The sequence below is a fragment of the Vanacampus margaritifer genome, chromosome 6 (genome assembly GCF_051991255.1).
Source record: "Vanacampus margaritifer isolate UIUO_Vmar chromosome 6, RoL_Vmar_1.0, whole genome shotgun sequence".
Lineage (NCBI taxonomy): Eukaryota > Metazoa > Chordata > Actinopteri > Syngnathiformes > Syngnathidae > Vanacampus > Vanacampus margaritifer.
In genome coordinates this window covers 21853986-21874977 of record NC_135437.1, presented here as the reverse complement: position 1 = coordinate 21874977, position 20992 = coordinate 21853986, and the positions used below count along the sequence as shown (strand labels likewise).

The 20992-nt window shown below is 37.6% G+C and overlaps 1 protein-coding gene across 2 annotated transcripts in view; it reads right to left on the bottom strand.

Annotated features, from left to right (window-relative positions):
• LOC144053391 (guanine nucleotide-binding protein G(o) subunit alpha) overlaps nucleotides 1-20992 on the bottom strand; it is a 99502-nt gene that overhangs the window by 66313 nt on the left and 12197 nt on the right. For both annotated transcript variants that reach the window (XM_077567793.1, XM_077567792.1), the window contains exon 3: nucleotides 14206-14347. In XM_077567793.1, coding sequence (XP_077423919.1) covers nucleotides 14206-14347 — 142 coding nt within the window. The remainder of the gene's footprint in view (nucleotides 1-14205; nucleotides 14348-20992) is intronic.

Genomic DNA, 20992 nt, shown 5'->3' with positions numbered 1-20992 from the left:
CTGGAGCCTAACCCAGCGGAGTTTGGACATGGCAAACCCTAGCCAATTGCAGACCACATACGAATGTAAGCGTGCGTGTATAAACTTCTACAAGCGAAAACAAAACAAAACACCTTCTAACTTACATTTATATTTAGAGCAGGGGTCACCAACTTTTTTCAAACTGAGAGCTACTTGTTGATTACAGGTTAATGCAAAGGGCTACCAGGCTTCTGAAATACATTTTCTCAAATTACCTTTATTGTCAATAATAAATAATGATGTTTATGTGACAATATTACAAAAATGACTTCTCACAATTGGAAAACACACCTTTAACTGTGCACACAAAACCATTTGTTTCGAAAAATTAAATGACATCAGTGGCTGCTTCTAGAAGTAATTCAATTTTTTCTTTTTAATAAATTACTAAGCACATCACTAGCCATGATGATTTACCATTTACAGTATATGCTAAATCTTCTTCAACTTCCCATCAGGGGCTCACCACAACGAATCATGTTTCTAACTGACGCCACCCTGCTATTTCTCTGCGCTTACCGTCATTACTGGAGATCTGCAATTGCTGTCTGAAATTCAGTCTGCACGATATGTGTATAAAGCATCAACGTGTATATCTCTGCTACCAATATCCTATTTTTTGCTTCACCTCAAGTCCATAAACACACAGAAAGTAGTTCAACGCAGAAATGGTACTTCATTTACATAGCGCTTTTCCACCTTACAAGGCCCTCAAAGCGCTTTACATACGACTACTCATTCACCTACTGATGACGCAGCATCAGGAGCAACTGGGGGTTCAGTATCTTGCTCAAGGATACTTCAACGTGGTCACAGTGGCATGGGATCGAACCCGCAACCTCTGGGTTGGGAGACGACCACTACCACTAAGCCACGCCACCCCATAACCCTAAATGGAGCAGATTTCACAGATTGAGATAGGAGGATGCACTTTTATTGTGTGAAGGAAATTCTCCTCATCTCGAAACTATTGGCCAGTCTATGGAATGACGTAAAAATTTAACAAACCACTCTTCAATGTCAAAGCAACACACCAAATGGTGCAACTGCACACTTAAAAAAAGAAAGAAATCGATTTTGGATAGAGGTAAATATCCAGAACATGAAATCCAGAAAATTCATCTAAAATTTACCTGTTTACTTTAGACAGCAAAGGAATGATCAAATACTAGGGGTGGGAATCTTTGAATGTCTCACGAATCAATTCGATTCCGATTTTTGGGTCTGCGATTTGTTTCCGAATCTATTTTCAATAAAGAACGATTTTTGATTCAAAATGATTTGATTGACAATGATTTTTGCTTCACTCTATAGATGTGCAAGGAATTGTAATGATCTACTCCAGTCTGACTCGCTAATGCTAATTAGCGCGCTGCTCGCGGCACTTTTATCACTCAAAAAAAAAAACGGCTCCACACTTGATTGTGACTTTTTCCTTCTACTCTCTAAACTTAACAGTGTATCAGACCGCGTGGAACCACACTGCCCCTAAGTGGCCAAATCGGGTAAAACATGAACAGCGCTCCCAATAAAGGCACGCACAAGACAGTATAAAATAATTTAAATAAAATCAATTTTGGGACATTTAAAATCGATTCTGAATTGTACTAAATGAGAATCGGGATTCCTATGAGAATCGATTTTTTTTTGCACAAACCTAATATTCCAGTATTTCATGATTACAGAATTAATGTGATATTTAACCACACTGTATAATTTATATTTACCCAATTAAGGTGGCTGCAAATTGTTACCCTACATTTATTGGGTCAATTCTATAGGTTGCTTTTTTCAGTGTTCAATAGTTTTTTTTTATTTTACAAATTTTATATGCAAAAACAGTGACGCAAACCTGTGTTGGGTACCTAGATTTTAAACAAGACAGGTGTGTTTCCATGCACTGTTTGTTTCATTCTATAATGAGCAGAGGGAAAATGGTGATCACATGGGCGTTTTTCAGTTTGCAACTGTAACACATGAAGGCGCACATAAACTACCCCATGAGGAAAGTAAGAATCCACCTGCTCACCAGCGCTCTCCCTCTTTTTCCCTTTCTTTTTCCAATCTCTACATGCGCTTCCATTCTAACTCCCTTTCTTCTTCTTGCCATTCCTCCCTTCACAAGTCCATTGAGACTCAAAAGTGTTTTTGTGGTGTCATTTTCTGCATGCATGCATATACGTGCAGCTGCGTCCTTTTCCTCGCTTATTCAGTTGAGCTAAGATTGTATTTGCGTTGTGCTTGAAATGTTTTTTTTTTTTTTTCAGGAGAGCTCAGTATTGTTCATTCGATTTGACATCATCATTGCTCTCCTTTTTTTAAAAAAACAAATAAATTTAAAAAAATTAATATATTTTTTTAAATATATATACATGTATATACATATACACACACATATATATATATATATTTTTTTTTTTTTTGTATGTGGGTGAGTATGTGTATGTGCGTGTGTGTGTGCGTGCGTGCGTGCGTGCGTGCGAGCGTGTGTGTATTCATCAGTTCACCTAAAGCCCATTAAAAAAAATCCCATACTAATAATATAATATAATAATAAATTGCCAAATGCAGAAACATCAATGTAAGTTATCACGATGTAGTGGCTCTCGCTAACAGACAGAATTAAGTAACCAGAATTAGGTTAAAAAATTCTATATACGTAGACCATGTTTCTATAAATTTTGATATTTGGTTTTTATTTGAGGCAGATATTTTTTCCATTAAAATGTTATTTATGAGGAGGTTAGACCATTGGTCGATATTCAGAGTTTGTTTATTTTTCCAGTTAACAAGAATTGTTTTTTTAGCGATAGTAAGGGCTACAAGTGTAGATTGAAATTGTTTATGTGGTAAGTCAGTTGTTGTTAGGTCACCTAGCAAACACAAGTTTGGAGATAAAGGTATCCTACAGTCCAAAATAGCGGAAAGTTTTTCTAAGACTTTAGTGCAGAAATACATAACCGGAGTACATAACCATAAAGCATGAACATAAGTGTCTGTAGTGTTTTGTAAGCATTGGAGACAAATGTCGGAGTCTGAGAGTCCCATTTTCTTCATCATATATTGAGTAATGTATGTTCTGTGAATAATTTTATATTGGATAAGTTGTAAATTTGTGTGTTTTGTCATTTTAAATGTGTTTTCACAAACTTGAATCCAAAAGTCAGGTTCCAGTGCTATAGACAAGTCTGTCTCCCATTTCGAGATGGGTAAAGACATTTTATCAGTATATGAAAGTAACTTATATATTTTTGAAAGTTTTTTTTGTTGTTGTCGGAGAAAGCTTGTTAATATCTCTAGCTAAAACAGGCGGTTGGAGCGTACCCCGAAGTGTTGGAATTTTCTCTCGCTAACAGACAGAATTAAGTAACCAGAATTAGGTTAAAAAATTCTATATATATATATATAGAAATGTTTTTTTTTTTTTAATAATTTGCTCATGTCAAATTTGGAATTGAATTATAAATCTGTTGCGATGCAATCAAGAATTATGCATTATTACTTTACATTGCAGCGACAACACAGTCTATTTCAAGCGTGCTATCATTGTCTGCGTGTGTGAGGTGTCAGGTGTGTGTGTGTGTCACACTGCCCTTGGACACGGGCTTGCGGAATGTGTTGCGAGCAAGGCAAAACATCGGGTTGCCACAGCAACTAGCCAAGGCCACATTTGGGGTGTAATCAGAAGAGGTTAGAACACGTTGAATTCAAAATGTATCTCCATAATTGAGGATTATCTACATTAAATGCATAAATTAATCAGTAGGGAGTTTGTGTCTTAATTTTTAGTTTTACCAAGACAATTAGAACAGTCTTCACATACATGTACTGCAGTATATTCATATTGCATTGCTAGAACTTGAATGTCAAGCAGTGTTGTTAGGGGTCAAGTTCTTTCACTTCTTTAATTTTCTCCAACACTGTGGCTTGACTTATAGCCTTGATGTTTAGGTTTTCGTGATCTTCTCATTTCCCTTTAAAGGTTTTTACGGGAAGGTTATGAGTTTGTAGCAGCAGCAAATACAGTCTTTTTGACGATGATTGATTACAATGACTACATTTACATTACATTTTTTCAAAAATCTAATATTAACAATAATTGGGTTTTATAAGGCCATGTAAACATATTTTAAAAACCTGAATAAGACCTCTGGTTTTCCCCTTTTTTACGTGTTCGAACAAACACAGTCGGAATACGTCTATTGATTGATCTATCTATTGATCGATTTTAGCTAAAGATATTAACAAGCTTTCTCAGACAACAACAAAAAAACTTTCAAAAATATATAAGTTACTTTCATATACTGATAAAAATGTCTTTACCCATCTCGAAATGGGAGACAGACTTGTCTATAGCACCGGAACCTGACTTTTGGATTCAAGTTTGTGAAAACGCATTTAAAATGACAAAACACACAAATTTACAACTTATCCAATATAAAATTATTCACAGAACATACATTACTCAATATATGATGAAGAAAATGGGACTCTCAGACTCCGACATTTGTCTCCAATGCTTACAAAACACTACAGACACTTATGTTCATGCTTTATGGTTATGTACTCCGGTTATGTATTTCTGGACTAAAGTCTTAGAAAAACTTTCCGCTATTTTGGACTGTAGGATACCTTTATCTCCAAACTTGTGTTTGCTAGGTGACCTAACAACAACTGACTTACCACATAAACAATTTCAATCTACACTTGTAGCCCTTACTATCGCTAAAAAAACAATTCTTGTTAACTGGAAAAATAAACAAACTCTGAATATCGACCAATGGTCTAACCTAATCATAAATCACATTTTAATGGAAAAAATATCTGCCTCAAATAAAAACCAAATATCAAAATTTATAGAAACATGGTCTACGTATATAGAATTTTTTAACCTAATTCTGGTTACTTAATTCTGTCTGTTAGCGAGAGCCACTACATCGTGATAACTTACATTGATGTTTCTGCATTTGGCAATTTATTATTATATTATATTATTAGTATGGGATTTTTTTTAATGGGCTTTAGGTGAACTGATGAATACACACACACTCGCACGCATGCACGCACGCACACACGCACATACACATACTCACCCACATACAAAAAAAAAAAAAAAATATATATATATATATATATATGTGTGTGTATGTATATATATGTATATATATTTAAAAAAAATAATAATAATAAAAAAAAACTTTTATTAATTTTTTTTAATTTATTTGTTTTTTTTAAAAAAGGAGAGCAATGATGATGTCAAATCGAATGAACAATACTGAGCTCTCCTGGGAAAAAAAAAATAGGAATACGTCTATTGAACATGGAATAGGTTTGTACTCTATTCACAAGGAATTTTGGTCTTTTGAGTACAAGAACTATTTTTATGTGCGGCTGTCTCACTCGCTAAACGAGCATAACTTGAATGCATTGGTTTCTCTGCTGCATTTTCACGATATTTTCTGTCTCTACAGCGAAAATGCCGCAGTGTGTCTATATACACACATATATGTGTGTATAGAAGTCTGTGCGTCTGGCATGCAACACACTGGAAATACACACGTGGTAAACAAACACGACGACGCAGCAAAGAGACACATTTTATATACAAACCCAATTCTAAAAAAGTTGGGACATTATACAAATTGTGAATAAAAACTTAATGCAATTATGTGGAAGTGCAAAATGTTTATATTTTATTCAGAATAGAACATAGAGAACAGGTCAAAAGTTTAAACTGAGAAAATGTATCATTTTAAGGGAAAAAATATGTTCATTGTAAATTTCATGGTGCCAACAAATCTAAAAAAAAAAAGTTGGGACAGGTAGCAATAAGAGGCTGGCAACTTGATCGGAATATAAAAAGAGCTTCTCGGAGTGGCATTGTCTCTCAGAAGCAAAGATGGGTAGAGAATCACCAATTCCTCCAACGAAGATAGTAAAATAGTAAAAATAGAAAAATATCAGAAAGGTGTATACCAGTGAAAAAATTGCAAAAAGGTTGAAGTAATCATCATCTACAGTGCATAACATCATCCAAAGATTAAGAGAATCTGGAACAATCTTTGTGTGTAAGGGTCAAGGGTGAAAAATCATAGTGGATGCCCATGATCTTCGGGCCCTTTAACGGCACTGCATCGCAAACAGGAATGCTTACTGTAAGGGAAATCACAGAAAGGGCTCAGCAATACTTCCAGAAAACATTGTGGGTGAACACAATCCACCGTGCCAGCCGCCGTTGCCAGATGAAACTCGACAGTACAAAGAAGAAGCCATTTCTAAAGCAGACCAAGAAGCGCAGGTTTTTCTCTGGGTCAGGGGTTATTCAAAATGGAGAAAAGTGAAAACCTGTTTTGTGGTCAGAAGTTCTTTGTGGAAAACTGGGGCGCTATATCATACTGACTAAAGAAGACAAGGACAACCCAAGTTGTTATCAGCGCTCAGTTTATAAGCCTGCATCTGTGATGGTATAGGGTTGCATGAGTGCGTGTGGCATGGGCAGCTTCCACATCTGGAAAGGCATCGTCAATGCAGAAAGGTATATTCAGATTGGAGAACAACATATGCTCCCATCCAGGCATCATCACTTTCAGAGAAGATCTCACATTTCTCAACACGATAATGCCAGACCACATGCAGCACCAATTACAACATCGTGGCTGCGTAGGAAAAGGATCAGCATCATAAAGGGGAAGGAGCAAAAGAAAGCCCAAGACAGTTGAACAGTTCGAGAGACGCGTGTTAGAGAAGAATGGGACAGCATTCCTATTTCTAAACTTGAGAAACTTGTGTCCCCGATCCCCAGATGTTATTGTCATTTGTGTTGTAGAGCTGGCAATTGCTCCAGCCACTGAGCTAATGACTTGTTCGAAATCATGGCTAATAGTGTATTTATTTTGAAAAGTGTCATCTGATGTTGAAGTCTAATTTGCATTTTAGCCACCGATCAGTACCAGACAGCTGGTAATGATGATAAGTTGTATGTGTATGGAAGCTATTAAAATAATCAAGTAATCGTTTTGAGCCTCTTTTTTTTTATATTTAAAATTGTCCAAATCCTCTGATTTCAGCAAATCAACAGTAGTTGATCATGGATTTCTGTAGTCCTTCATGAAAAAAAATATCTTGTGTGTTTAATCAAAATAAGACATTTGCAAACATCAGTTTTTTTAATCACTATACGAATACAAAGCACGAAACACCAATCACTAGTGAATAAACAGTAGTCAGAGAAAAAATGTTTTTGTAATATACTTTAATGAAAAATTAAGTGAAATCGATTAGTCGGTTAATTGATTGAATAATCGATAGATTAATCAATTCTAAAAAAAAAAAGTGATAGACAAATCTTTCATATTGTGAGAGGATGCTTGCTACACAGTGCAAAAGGACCATTTATTGCTAAAGTGCGTGGGATTTGAATGTGTCTGCCCATCTTGCGTAACACAACTTTTAAAACTTGGGACAGCACCAGCTCCAGAAAAAAAAAAAAAAAAAAAAACTTGGGACAGCACAACCGGTAAAAAAAAAAAATTGAGAGAGGCCATCAACAGTTGCTCACAGAGCGCTGAAATGACTTGAAAGGGATTTTGTTATGTGTGATACACAGTAGCATGACTCCTTCTTGTGACTGGTGCCATGTCAGGTATAAGATCATTCAGAAGCTTAAAATGGGCCCTGCGTCGCCGTACGCCACACGTCGCCATAATTGTTGTTTCTGGCATTTCAAAAAGTTTTCACATTCTCTCTGAAGCCTCTCATTTTGCTTTCACTGCGTTGGCACTACTGGTTGTGCCAGTTCACACCTGCCTTTCAGATGCATTATTTAAAGACACAACATCATCCACTGCAATTTGTCTCAGGTTTGATCAATTAGATCATGTATTCTAAATGTATCTATTTGCATAGAACTTGTTTGCATGTGCCAGCTTTTGAAGGTGCAAACTTTTAGTAAACCGACCTATTGGTAAGATGACCTATCTTTCTCCAGGTTCTACCCTTCACCTCTATCAGGAAATGCAACACACTGTACTATACAAAAGCATGCACACACAAACACACACAGGTAGGTATTATGTCAAAATCAATAAGTAGCTGTTATTTTAATCTCCATTGCTGTGTATCAATGACCTGATTGCAATTAGAAGCACAGAGTGCCTTTCATAAAGGTTAGGGACAATGACTCAGGGACGTACCAGAGTGCATGTGTGTGTGTGTGTGTGAGTCACAGAGCTTATTGCGTCCATTGATCTGTGTAGTGACTGATAAATTATGTGTGTGAAAGCAAAAAATAACCAATCACATTTTGTAACAGACACTACATGGGCAGATATGGTCAGGTGCTTGATACGCAACAAGTGTTGCTCAACATTGAAACAGCATATGGTCACATACTGTAAGTTTCTCAGAGTTCACTCTGCACAGTAACTGAAACACTTCCACAATCAGAATTATGAAACTACTGAATGAACTACTGAATGTCCTATTTTTTTCAGGAACTTAATGTTGTGACCTTAAAATCAGGCGATTGTTATCCAGCATTAAGTGCTAGTAGACATTTCAACTCCAATTAACCTTCATCTATTGCTCCCTTGGCCACGGAACTGATGCTTTTCTGTGGATTACACTCATAATCCTCAAGTAGTGTATCATATACTGAAATTGTGTGATCTAGGATTTAGCGGCTTTAGAGGCCGGACTCACTTAATTGGAATGATGGACATTTGGCTGGGGCCTCACACTAGTTTTTGGCATTCACTAGAATAGATAAATCATGCTGGCATTGGCAGGTTCAGGATTAAAAGAGACGAACACCTGTCACTCAATAACCAAGGCCCCAAAATAAATAAAAATTATGATGATTGAAAAATATAAAATTTGGTTTCATGGATTTAAAGCAACACTAAAGAACTTTCACTTTACGTTGAGTATTAGGGGTGTGCCAAAAAAATGATTCACATTAGAATCGTGATTCTCATTTAATACGATTCAAAATCGATTTTAAATGTCCCAAAATCGATTTTATTTCAATTATTTTATACTGTCTTCCTTTTATTTGTGTGTGCTTTTATTGGGAGTGCCGTTCATGTTGTACCCGATTTGGCCACTTAGGGGCAGTGTGCTTCCACGCGGTCTGTTACACTGTTAAGTTGTAGCTACATTAGGGAGTAGATGGAAAAAGTCACGATCAAGTTACTCCAATAAAAGTTGTTTTTTTGCAGCGTGGAGACGTTCTTTTGATTGATAAAAGTGCCGCGAGTAGCGCACTAATTAGCATTAGCGAGTCAAACTGGAGTAGATCAATACGATTCCTTGAACATCTATAAATTGAAGCAAAAATCATTGTCAATCAAATCATTTTGAATCAAAAATCGTTATTGATTGAAAATCGATTCTGAATTGAATCGCACACCCGCAAATCGGAATCGAATCAAATCATGAGACATTCAAAGATTCCCACCCCTTTTGATTATGGCGACGCCATGTGGACAAAAATGATAATGTTATGCCTGAAGGAAGACCACATTTCCCATGAGGACAAGTCCATTGTGTCGTTTTTTTAGCGAGTGTTGAATTTCAAATTGACTTCTGCCTTTGAAACGAATGGGTAAAGGGGGAAATAACGTATGCCATAAAGCAGTCAGCACATTTGTATTTTTTTGTGTGGCAGTGTTCCTACCATCCTCCTCAAAGTTGCTTAGTGCCAGTAAAAATGATACAGACCCCCACAGGCCATGGCAAAGGTACCATTCAACTAGTTTTAAGTCCATGTTTCATCAGAAGAGTTATGAAAATATTTTATTAAGGTTGAAAAGTTCCTTAGTGCTACTTTAAAGTAATGATATCTTATTGTAACTGTTTCATAATTCAGCGCTTTATTAGCCCGGTGGCCCGCCAGGCTTTTCTTGCAGCGGCAGCAATGCGTCTGAATACGTTTTCAAATAATTGAATGTCGGGCTTTGTAAAACACTTTGGAAACCATATGGTGTAGATAAAGTGCTATGTTGCCGGTAAATCTTCACACTTTGTTATTTAGGTCAAATTTGATCTACGGTATTTTCTGGGAAATGCATACTTTTTCCTCAGAACTACGTCATATTAGTTACAAAATCAACCGGAATTCTTTCGCTGATTTAGGCACGATTAGCAATTCAGCATTTTCAGAGCGAGTCAAGGCCCTAATATACTTCTACTGTGTGCTTGATTAGCACACATTGCTAATAAACACATCTGATATACAGTTAGCACTTAGCTCCCTTTTCCTTTTGGCCACTCGACTCAGCACATAATCCTATGGTAACGTGCGGTTTTCTTTTTTGTTTCAACAAAAAGGTGCTGTGCTACCGGGCTTAAAAAGTTGCAGCTTTAACTAACGACAAGCACTTTGTCTTTATAACTCCGCCACACAAACAAGAAACATTTCATTGTGTAATATAAATCTAAGATATTGTTGTTCCTTTTGACAACATTGATAATCTGGATAATCTCATCACTTTCGACCTTTACAAGATTAAGAAGAAAAACAAAACAAAAACATCTGGTCATTTTCACCCAATATCGATCATCTGAAAATTACATGATCAGCCCCAATTTCTGATCATGTGATGCGTGGCTTTTATCAGTTTTAAGATATGAGCAATGCTCGTGTAAACTTAGGTTTACATAACTATGTTGAAGGGCAACATGTCCATTTTAGTACATTAAATAGATAGTCTAGCAACAAATGTGTGTTTATCCCTGACATTTTCCATTTACCACATGTACACTTTTCATCTATGAGGCATATAATTGAATCTGCCTTTTCTGTGTCAGGCAATAAAAGGGTATTATGATCCAACAAATATTTCACTTTCCCCTGCTGATAAACAAAGATTATGAATGGTTAGGTGGCAAAATGGTAAAGCCACATGTTTATCGGTCACATTGCAAAACGCAAGTGCATCAACATGTAACAGATAAAGACTCTCTATCTGCAAGAGTCCTTGAATCATGTGGTAGCTTTGAGCCTGTGGCGAGTGGTGACTGCAGTGGGAGTGTACCCTTCCTGTCTGCTACGCTGCTGCATGTGAGGAGGTGATTGAATGTAATTCAATAGAAAGCAAATAAAAAGTCACTTAGTAGAACATTTGTGCTCCTTGTTGTAAATAGGCATATTTCAAGGTACAATATGTTCTCATGCATAAATAACAGGATGTACAGTTATTCAGCACGGAACAGCCCACAAATTATGTTCTCATGATCTATAGGCTTTTCGAGTAGCAGATTTTATTATTATTATTATTATTATTATTATTATTATTAATACCCTACAGAGAGTACTGTACTTACTTTGCTCCATATTTTTGACGCTACTGTACTATATTCTCGCATCACTGCCGCTCACAATCAAAAGTCTTGAATGGTGCCCTTTGCGACAAATACTGCCAAGGATGACCACAGATGACATTTATGGTACAATATATACATAGAGTACGCCAACGCCGCAGCCTATTAGCATGTAACAAAGTGAAGCGATTTGTGACAATGCTTCATTCACTTGGAGATGCAACATCAAGCCACTGGATTAAAAATTGCTTTTGAGTTTTAGCTAAAGATATTAACAAGCTTTCTCCGACAACAACAAAAAAACTTTCACAAATATATAAGTTACTTTCATATACTGATAAAATGTCTTTACCCATCTCGAAATGGGAGACAGACTTGTCTATAGCACCGGAACCTGACTTTTGGATTCAAGTTTGTGAAAACGCATTTAAAATGACAAAACACACAAATTTACAACTTATCCAATATAAAGTTATTCACAGAACATACATTACTCAATATATGATGAAGAAAATGGGACTCTCAGACTCCGACATTTGTCTCCAATGCTTACAAAACACTACAGACACTTATGTTCATGTTTTATGGTTATGTACTCCGGTTATGTATTTCTGGACTAAAGTCTAAACTAACTGGAAAAATAAACAAACTCTGAATAGCGACCAATGGTCTAACCTCCTCATAAATCACATTTTAATGGAAAAAATATCTGCCTCAAATAAAAACCAAATATCAAAATTTATAGAAACATGGTCTACGTATATAGATTTTTTTAACCTAATTCTGGTTACTTAATTCTGTCTGTTAGCGAGAGCCACTACATCGTGATAACTTACATTGATGTTTCTGCATTTGGCAATTTATTATATTATATTATTAGTATGGGATTTTTTTTAATGGGCTTTAGGTGAACTGATGAATACACACACGTTTGCACGCACGCACGCACGCACGCACACACACACGCACATACACATACTCACACACATACAAAAAAATAAAAAAAAAATATATATATATATATATATATATATATATATATATATATATATATGTGTATATGTATATATATGTATATATATTTAAAAAAAAAACATTTATTAATTTTTTTTATTTTATTTGTTTTTTTAAAAAAAAGGAGAGCAATGATGATGTCAAATCGAATGAACAATACTGAGCTCTAAGGGAAAAAAAAAATTGCTTTTGAATCGATTGTATGAAAACTGTGATCTAGCCTCGCTCAAATTCATGGTACCATCTCTACCTATGCTCACTTCGACCTCTGAACAATGAATCGCCCCCAGTAGTTCCGATTTTAAGGACAATAAGCATTTTTTCTCTTCATAGATGTGCTCACATTACAGAAGCTTATGTCACTGAATTAGGAAAACACTCCAAAATTTTGGGGCGATTATTCTGATATTTTCAGAGGATGCCTTGGTCATAAATAGAGAGGTCTACATGTATTGTATGACATTAATCTCATGTGACAGTCTACTGCAGTGTCATTGGCTCTTGTTATTTACAAATACGCACGTAGCCTATTTGATGGATATGTCATCTCTTTGAAAAATGCCATGTCAACATTGACATATTCGCCACGTATAGGCTTGCACATCTCGCATTATTTTCAGTAATGTCATGAATCATGATAGGCTGTTGCAGATAAGAATGGCCACATGGAATCACACCATCCACCCATCCATCCATCCATGCATCCATAATTCTAATGTTTTCGTGATCAACAACATTAGTATTCTATGACATGAAAATAGCTACCATGATGAAATAAAAAACTTTTTTTTTTTTAAATTTAAGTTTGTTTTTAGCGATCTGTGCCTTAAGTGGGGGACACAAGCATTACAGTGGGTGGGTAGGGACGAGTCTGATTATTCTAAATTTGTATCCATGTCTCTCCAAGAAAAACGCTAATGGCAGTTAGTGATTTGTGATACAGCAGGTAGCTTGGGTCATAACAGCCCATGTTTTTGTCAGCAATCTCCGAGTTTCACTCTGTGGTGTTGACTGTGCTGTTTTCTATTTCTACTAATGAACTTAACCCATTAAGGCCTAAAGCGCCTGGCAAAACATGTCTCTAAAACCTAAAGTCTTCCTGGAAATTCAACACTATTAAAAATAATTAATATCTCAGCTTCTGACGCAGATAGAAACATAATTCCCAAAACATTTCAGAGCTTACACTTGAGGCATAAGTTTATTATTATAAACCTTCAATATAAAAAAAACAACAACAACAAACAATTACCATCAACACTTGAGGGCATAGTTGTAATAATGAGTGTGGTAATTATTCGTCGTCCATTCCGTTACAAAGCCGTTTAAATTTTCAACATCCTCATTGTCTTCAAACATATTTCTTAACAAATGCCACCGTCGTCTATCGCGTCATTTATTTCATAACTCTTGCGAATCCACGTAAGCCATAAATGCATAAATAAAACTGCAGGACATGCTACGAAGCCCACGTCACCCTCTCGTGTATATTCTGATGCATTTCATCGGCTAAGAGATCAAAAATTGGTCAAATCAAAACAAAATGACTTATCCGCTCTCAGAAGAGCCTGGAGCGCTTTAACAGCAGAAACGCGTTCATGCGCTCCCGGCCTTAATGGTTTAAACTAATAAAAGCTCTAGGCAACTTTAAAAACTGTAACTCTGCCAACAATGTCCTTAGCTCTTGCAGTAGACTTTGGTGATCCAGGCTGATCAAAATCCCCATTTAGCTTCCTTCATTCAGCTAACAGTTGCTTGGCAATGCATACAACATTCGATGTCAAATGTTGCACTCATTTATGTCTGATAAAAGCATTTTGCAATTATAAACAGCACACAAGGACTCACCTTCCTCTCTTTGTCTCCATACTCAAGGCCCAGTGTATCCATGGCACGGACAATGGCAGCCAAAGACTGGATAGTGTTGCTGTAAACAACAGGCTTGTACTGCTTTACATCATCACCAGAGAAACCGTCCTCGTGGATGATCCTAAACACAAACAAACAAATTAGTGAGTGGGGACATACTGTAAATCTTAATGCATCATATTTGATCGGAGGAAAACAGATGTATTCGGTATCAATCGGATTTTAGACATGAATGTTGTGCACTGGTGGTCACATAAGAAGACGAATACAATAATCATCATCAATAAGGATAAATTAAAGCAACATGAGTGTTAATTAAAGAACAGCTAGGAGGAAGATGACATTTAACCACAGCGGCAGCAGCAGCAGTAGCAGTCTGGTATGTTGTTTTAAATGTCATGCAGTCTTTTGCTTCCAGGAAGACAAGGACAAAGTCAAAAAACAGATTTCCAGGCTGACAGTTTCACGGAGAGCGAGAGCAGGAGACAAATTGGACAACTTCAAATCAGCAAACATTTATATACAGTGCACAGTGTTCCCTTCATTTTCACAATTGGGCAGAGAGGACCAATTGACACATTTCCAAACAATATGTTTTGTATTGGCTTTCAAAAATGGTGCCACGCATTATGTGTGGCACAATTGCCAACACTGCAAAACATTCAGCCATCTTTTATCAAAAGTAGTTATTTTGGGCAGGGTCAAGTGAATCTGAAAAAAAAAAAAAAACAACAACCACTTTGTATTGTATTGAGCAATACGACCACTGTACGGCAGTGGCGATTTATTAAATCTATTTTGCGGTGTCAATAGTAGTCAGTTACAAGATAGAATTAAACATAAAATATTTTATTGATATTGACTGACAGTTGTATAGTAATTTAATAGTATAATATAGTAGTTAAATGCAATTTTAGCATCCATTGCCTCGACTCCGGCATAGTGCAAAACACACACCATTTCTAGGATGGCCTAAATGCTGTGCGCGCGTGTGCAAATGTGTGTGCGTGAGAATCTGGCCTGCTGATGTGAGTTTTCATGCATGAGGACCTTTTCTCATTACCCACTCTCCAAGCCCTTCTGTCAGCAAAGAGCTGCATGTGTGAGCGTCAATGTGTGTGCGTACATCTTCCCTTTGCCTTGGCATAATCTGCACAGTGACCTGAAACATAGTTTAATTTCACACCGAGCCAGACAGATGGACAGACAAGCTGACATATGGGCAATTTAACCAAGATATTACACGATGATAGTCTCAGGGTGTCTCTCAACACTATGCAAGTAATCCTTTGGGCTGTGGGTAAACAGGTGCATCGAGACCTCATAGTGGATCTCAATTATTTGCTTTTTGCAGTATTTTGCTCAGTAGGACAACTTAAATTACCGATCCATATTTCTCATACAATCACACTACATTTCACACCTCCAACATTATGTTTTCTTTACGGTAATAAAGCTCTTGTATTGAATTTTGTTTGCATGGCTGTTATTGTGAAATACGGCAGTACATATTTAGTCAATCAACTGATACAGGAAAAGCACAATCAAAAATAAGGCAAGAGAGAGAGCTTGGAAGGGAGACGACTGACACGTTTGTGAATATACAAAGCTGTTTTGAGTAACAGTGTTAACTTTTTATTTGTCTTTATTTTAATCACACTTGAAACATGAAGCATAAAGCTGACATTTGTGGCGGCAGTAGAAATTCAGTTAAATGTTAGACGGGTTTCTGCTCTGATTGTAAGACAAGACACATGAATCCAACTCCTAACACGTCCGCGAAAGGAGGCCACCAGCCCACCAATCAATAGCGCGCGTTGGCACAGCCAAATTAGCATATGGCACTTATAAAGGTCGCTTGCCTCGGTGGCTTGGCTTGGCTTGGCTTGGAGGGAAAACGTCGAGTCGGAGCCATATTTATTTCCGTAAACGCTGCAACGTGACGTCGTTTGTTTTGGGTGCACATCACTCGACGTGTGCTCTTTGCGCATTACGGGCGCGTTGCGTTCATATTGAAAGCGCATTTTTTTTTTTGTAATGTGACCAGTCCATACAAATATTGGATTTAACAAAAAATCCGAATTGGGCATCATGCCCTGCATTGTGAACGTAGCTTTTCTTCTGGTCAGTGTGTTTGTATTCCCTTCCCTGTTTTTCATTCAGTCTGTCTCTGATCATTATCGAAAAATGTTATGTGCCCTGTTGTCTGTTGTTGTGAGTCCATTCCCCAACTTTACTTTTTGATTTTGTATACCAGCTGCTTTCTACTTTAAATGGCTTTTTTTTTAATCCTGCTACATTATAGTTTTAAGGGCTAGGCGGTAATTTAATATCAATATATATCGTGATAGACACATGATCAATATCGATTACAAAATGTCAGATAGAATGTTTGCTTTAAAAAAAAAATTGGTAAGAAAACGCTGATCCCAAACCGCAAGGCGTACTGTGGAATGTATGACGTTTCTTCTTTGTGCCACAATTTGAAGCACATAAGAAGAATTTTGAAGACAAAAGTGTATTTTGTGAGCTGAGTTTGCTGAATGCTCATCTGCTGACCCGAAGATGAAGCTGCTAAACCAATGAAGAAGACGTGCAAACACGCACGTTTGTGCCTGTGGTGTACGCACGCACACACACACACACATTTGTTTTACTATCTTTGTGGGGCCATCTCATTGACATGATGAATTTCCTGCCGCTTCCCCTAACCCCAACCATCAAAAATGATTGCCTACCCCTATTTCTTACCCTAACCTTAACCATAACCCAATTCAAACCTAAACTCTAAAACCACGTCTTCAAAAAGAGGTCTAAACTTGTGGGGCCCAGCAAAATGGCCCCACATGGATGGGTGGGTCCCACTATGTAGCAAAAACAAGACCACACACACAAAGCCTGCACGGCACTGCACTGTGCAATTAGGTCTTTATCTTGGTTCTGCTCTGCATTGTCACTTGATACCACTGTTTGTCCTAATACAACTACACACAACTCTTTGAGGTTGCCTCCTTATCACTATGTTGCACATCCACTCCATTTGCGGTCTTTGTCGACAGAGCCCTTTGTGACAAAGTGCATGCTGACCAACTCGTGTCAACACTTCTGGACAGTATTAACTGACACATTTCGCATGTGTCTGTGTGTCTATGATGGAGAATTAATGTCCATGGGCATAAGATAGATCAGAGTGGAACAGAATTATTACAAAAGAAGCTATAAATAAGTGTGTCATTCATATGCCACCCGGCCCTGATAGACTCAAATACACAATGCGTTACTTGAAATGCATGCCTCAGTCACTTTGTAATCTAGCATTACTCACTTGCATCGCACATTAAGGTCAAGCAGCAACATCCTGACGGCACATACTGTACTTTCACAAACACACCTCTGTGCTCTAAGTGCAGTATCTATTTTAATTCCGTTGAACACCAACAGCATATTTCGAGGGATGTTGAGTGAGGGCGGGCTGAGAATGTTGTAGGTTTGCAATGTGGCACTTTCCATCCGTTTGTGAAAATGCCCAGTAAGGATTAACAAAAGTGCAGCTTTTATAAGAAAAAGGCAGGCAGGACTATTCTCTGAATGTTTCATGACCTCACAATGACAATAGTAGAAAAAGCCTATACATCATAGGTCATGAGTCATCATAATGCATAAGTCAGGTTAGGTTCACATAGTGCACTAAGTGTGGCAAATAATTTGCATTTGTATATGTATTTATTCCATAGTTCATCTACTGATTGTATCCCGCGGAATATTAATCGAATGGATATGTTAACTTGCTTGACACTGACCGCAGTAGTGTGGTTGAGACAATAGCTGATGGTCTGTACAGAAGTCGATGTACCGTACTTAACTCTTTGACTGCCAAAAACGTTAAATAACGTTTAGTAAAATCCTATGGAAGAGTGCCAAAGACGTTAAAAGACGTTTTTTTCAAAACAGAGGTGAAACTAACCATTTTCTATTGTTGATTACTCAAAAACGGAATAAGGTAGAAACAAACTTTTTTTTCTGATGAAAGATGACAGTCCAATCTTTCATTTGGTAGTATGTGTGTTTCCATAGTCCAAACACATAATTTTCTGTGGACCTTGAAAGATCAGTCAAAATGCTTAAAATCGGCTGGCACCCACGGCATCCCTTTTCTGAAAACGTCTTGCAGTCAAAGAGTTATGGATTCTCTGGAACAGCACAGTATAGGAGGCACAAATTGGTGAAAGAATTTGTTGATGGGTACCAGCTCTGTTGGACAAAACTTTGCATTGCCAACTCTATGCATCTGAAGCAGGGTGTTACCTTAAAGATGTAAAATTCACAAATCATCTATTGACACGTAGACTCAGCAGCCACAGCATTTTGACCACAGAATGACACACAGTACAGACGCTCCCCTACTTACGAACATTCGAGTTGCGAACAACGGTACATACGAACATTTCTGCGCGTACAGTATGTCGAAAAATGTTCGGAAAGAAATGCTGTAAGTTAGATTTTGTATTGCGCGTAGTGCTTCTTTCCGCCGCTAATACCGACGATTGGCGCTGTGAGAGCTCATTGGAGGCTGAGCAACGTGGCGAGGAGGAGGAGGAAGAAAACGCCGGTCCCCATGAAGCAGGAAATAACTTTTGAAGCCGATTCCAGCGACGACGAAGAATCTCTCATGATATAAAATCCTCCTCTTCCTCCTCCTCCATCATCTCCTTAAGCATCGAGTACATCTTCCAAAAGTAAGTTAAACTTCATTTTATTTATCTTATTACGTACATGTACATACTGTGTGTGTCTCTCGCTCTCTCTCTCTAACATACGTAGTACAGTACTGTACTGTACGTATTCTCTCCATTTTATTAATTTTTTTTCAGTACAAACCAATGCAGGTTACTTGTACAAGCCTTAAACATACTTATACAAACCTTCAATATACTTATATAGGCTTTAAACATAAATTATAATACAAAATATAGCACTGAAGCAACTTACGAACAAATTCACCTTACGAACGATCGTCCGGAACGTAACTCGTTCGTAAGGTGGGGAGCGTCTGTACTAGAGTTGTACAAAATATTCTGTCTTTGAGAAAGCAATACAGGGGTCCTTTATTTACCATGGCCTGGACAAATGGCATTTTGAGTTACCAAACTGTGGGGTTAAAGTTTGTGCAGCAGTGCAAGAATACAGTGCAACATCACGTGGCACAAGATAGCAAGCTCAGTTTTTTGTTTGATTGATGTTAATGACCGAGCCCAAGAACCGGGATGGGCAACCGGCCCGCACTTGAAATGTTTACTGAGCCATTAAAAACGGTGTTCTCGTTCTTTCAAGAATGGAACATGAGATCGACTGGTGGATTGCCACAACGTCTGCAGTGTTACGGACTCTGTACCAATTGGTCATGTTGAAGAAGGAGCTGATCCTAAAGGTGAAATTCTTGATTTTGCGGTTGATTTAGGTTACTACCCTCACCCTATAGCCTTGAGCTGTGGGTCGTGAGTGAAGGAACAATATAGCGAAACAAGCGACTGAAATGAGCTTCCTACACAGAGTGCTCGGGCTATCAATTAGAAGAAGGGTTGAGCCGCTGCCAGATGCGGTGGCTTGGGCATTTTGCAAGCCTCCCAGTTGCCTCCATTGGGATGTGTTCCGGCATGTTCCACCAGGGGAAACCATTTATCCCAATCCCACTGTAAGAGCTGGAAGAAGTGGCTAAGGAGAGGGAATTCTGGGCTTCTGTCAGGATTTTCAAGTCCCCTTTAATTGTTCACTCCTAATCTTGCACACCACACTACTGAATTTTCCTCAATTTAATGCACGGGCAAGGGGTGTCAGGTCCAGAAAGAAAAAACTCTGGCACAGGTGCTTTTACTCAACCGGCAGGTAAATAAACTCCCAGGGTACCGGTTCAGTAGAAGCACCCGTGGCTAAAATAAAACTGTGGACCTGGATTTGACACCTCTGTGCACAGTTACACCAATTCCTTGTCGATGACAAAAGCACATATTTTAACTTGCACGCATAGATTTACAACTTAGCAAATATTACAGGACCAGCTACAGAGAATGGCCAGCCATAATGTTTAACTAACTGTCAGTTGAAAACAACCGCACTGTGGGTTAAACACATTGTATTGCCTACAAATTAAAATGTTTGTGCCAATTCTGCATGATAAAATTGTGTGAAACATTCTAAAAATGTATCTGCATCTGTGATTATGGTCTACTTGAATCAAAGCATTGCAATTTTCATCATTCCCTTGTACAGGTACCTCCTTTAAATAAAATTGAGGTGAGTTTTGAATAAATCACCGGATAGCGCTGAGGCCAAGTAAATGTTGCCACCTCACGTAAGTACCTAAATTTTGATATCACATTACAGTATTTACTGCATAATTAGGGAAATGTTGAATTGTAGCAGGTAATAACAGTAAAACAATTTGCCAAAAGTCTTCAATATTATCATCTTATCTTGTTCACTGTCAAGGGAAGCCAGACCCCAGTTGTAGCTCCATAAACATATACTAATGTGAAAAACGTGAAAATACACTTTAGAATGCTTAATAAGGTACTACATACTCTACCCAAGTGTGTCCCCCCAACCCCCCGCAAATGTTAGCCATTTTGTGTTGGGGGGATGTTGGTTGATGTTGGCCAAGCATAAATATGCTGAAGTAGTGAATGCATTTTGTTTTGGGAGTACTATGATGTTGTACAAGAAAAGAAAAACTAATATAAACATGTTATACTGTAGGCAAAGTGGGTCA